The sequence below is a fragment of the Morus notabilis genome, unplaced genomic scaffold (genome assembly GCF_000414095.1).
Source record: "Morus notabilis unplaced genomic scaffold, ASM41409v2 C11420520, whole genome shotgun sequence".
Classification (NCBI taxonomy): domain Eukaryota; kingdom Viridiplantae; phylum Streptophyta; class Magnoliopsida; order Rosales; family Moraceae; genus Morus; species Morus notabilis.
In genome coordinates this window covers 1-1,523 of record NW_010387133.1, presented here as the reverse complement: position 1 = coordinate 1,523, position 1,523 = coordinate 1, and the positions used below count along the sequence as shown (strand labels likewise).

At 38.7% G+C, this 1,523-nt stretch overlaps 1 protein-coding gene across 1 annotated transcript; it reads left to right on the top strand.

The window, feature by feature from the left end:
• The first annotated feature begins 158 nt into the window (after nucleotides 1-158).
• On the top strand, nucleotides 159-1,430 carry LOC21383790 (thylakoid lumenal 19 kDa protein, chloroplastic). Its single transcript, XM_010114841.2, has 2 exons — nucleotides 159-577; nucleotides 977-1,430. The coding sequence occupies exons 1-2, from the start codon at nucleotides 223-225 to the stop codon at nucleotides 1,351-1,353; spliced, it is 732 nt and encodes a 243-aa protein (XP_010113143.1). The 5' UTR covers nucleotides 159-222; the 3' UTR covers nucleotides 1,354-1,430.
• Nucleotides 1,431-1,523: the final 93 nt, after the last annotated feature.

Below are 1,523 nucleotides of genomic sequence, written 5' to 3'. Positions count from 1 at the left end.
ATATATATATATATATATATATAATGTCTTGTGTGGTGCATATTTATTTTGGGTGGTATAGAGAATTGTCCATTATAATATGTGGTCCCATCCCAATATTTTCCTATTCTCACATAAATAGGTACATCCTTTTTTGCCACAAATTTGGATGAGGAAAATCTTCAACTGGAGATACTACACAAAAGAAAAATCACCCACATCCTTTTATCCAATCCTACCATTATGGCCACCATATTCTCTCCCTCCGCCGTCTTCTCAAACTCCACCACCGCCGCAACTACCCCAAGACAGCCTCAATCTCCGCCGACACCGAAAAGCCAACTTTCAATCCCTCTTGCCAAACAACCATTAACAACCTTAGTAGCAACCGCCGCGGCAGTCACAATTCTCTCAACTGCCACATCATCACTAGCTGACTCCCCATCAACACCAAACTATCAACTTTACTATGGTACTGCCGCAAGCGCCGCCAACTACGGCGGCTACGGCGGCAACTCCAGCAAACAAGCCTCCGCCGAGTATGTCTATGACGTGCCCGAAGGGTGGAAAGAGCGCTTAGTATCCAAGGTTGAAAAAGGTATGTTTAACTTATTGTTAAACCTTATGTAAATTTTTAGTTAGTATTGTGTTGTTCTAAATTTATTTAGAAGAAAAAGTAACTTATGTTAAGAACATACTCTAATAATTATGATATATAGTAATTGAGATGTGTAATGTAACAAAATGGCAATGGTTTATTATGTTTAATTTGATTGTCGGTAATAGGAGTATATGTTGATGATTGTTACAAAATTGTAGCTGCGGCTATAGTTGTTCAATTGTTAAATGCTATTCACATAAAATAGCTAGCTTAATCGTTACATAGTACAAAAATTATGATTTATGTGATTTATACTAATATAAGATTGAGATCATGTGTAGTTGTGTAAAAATTAAATTAATGATGGTTAAGTCTTGTTTAATTTGATATCATTAGGTACAAATGGGACTGATAGTGAGTTCTATAACCCGAAAAAGAGGACAGAAAAGGAGTACTTAACATTCCTTGCCGGGTTCAGGCAGCTAGCGCCGAGGGACGTGATCTTGAACAACTTGGCGTTGTCGGACGTGGACTTGCAAGACTTGATCGCAAGCGCGAACAGCGTGACGTCGGAGGAGAAGATGGACGAGAAAGGGCAGGAGTACTATGTGTATGAGATTGATGGTGTGGCGGCTCACAGCTTGATCACTGTGACATGTGCAAAGAACAAGCTTTATGCTCATTTTGTGAATGCTCCCACGCCTGAGTGGAACCGGGACAAGGACATGTTGCAGCATGTTCATGAGTCTTTTAGAACTGTTGGCTCCTACTAATTATCAATAATAATAATCATAATAATTAACTAGTCTCTTTCTTCACGAAGAGATTTTTGAGGCCTCATTCTGCCCAAAGTTACTTGCTTGCATCATTGTGGAAATGTTTTCTAGTTGATCAAGTAATATTGCTCTTTGAATAAAAGAAAAACAATATTATACGTGAGCTT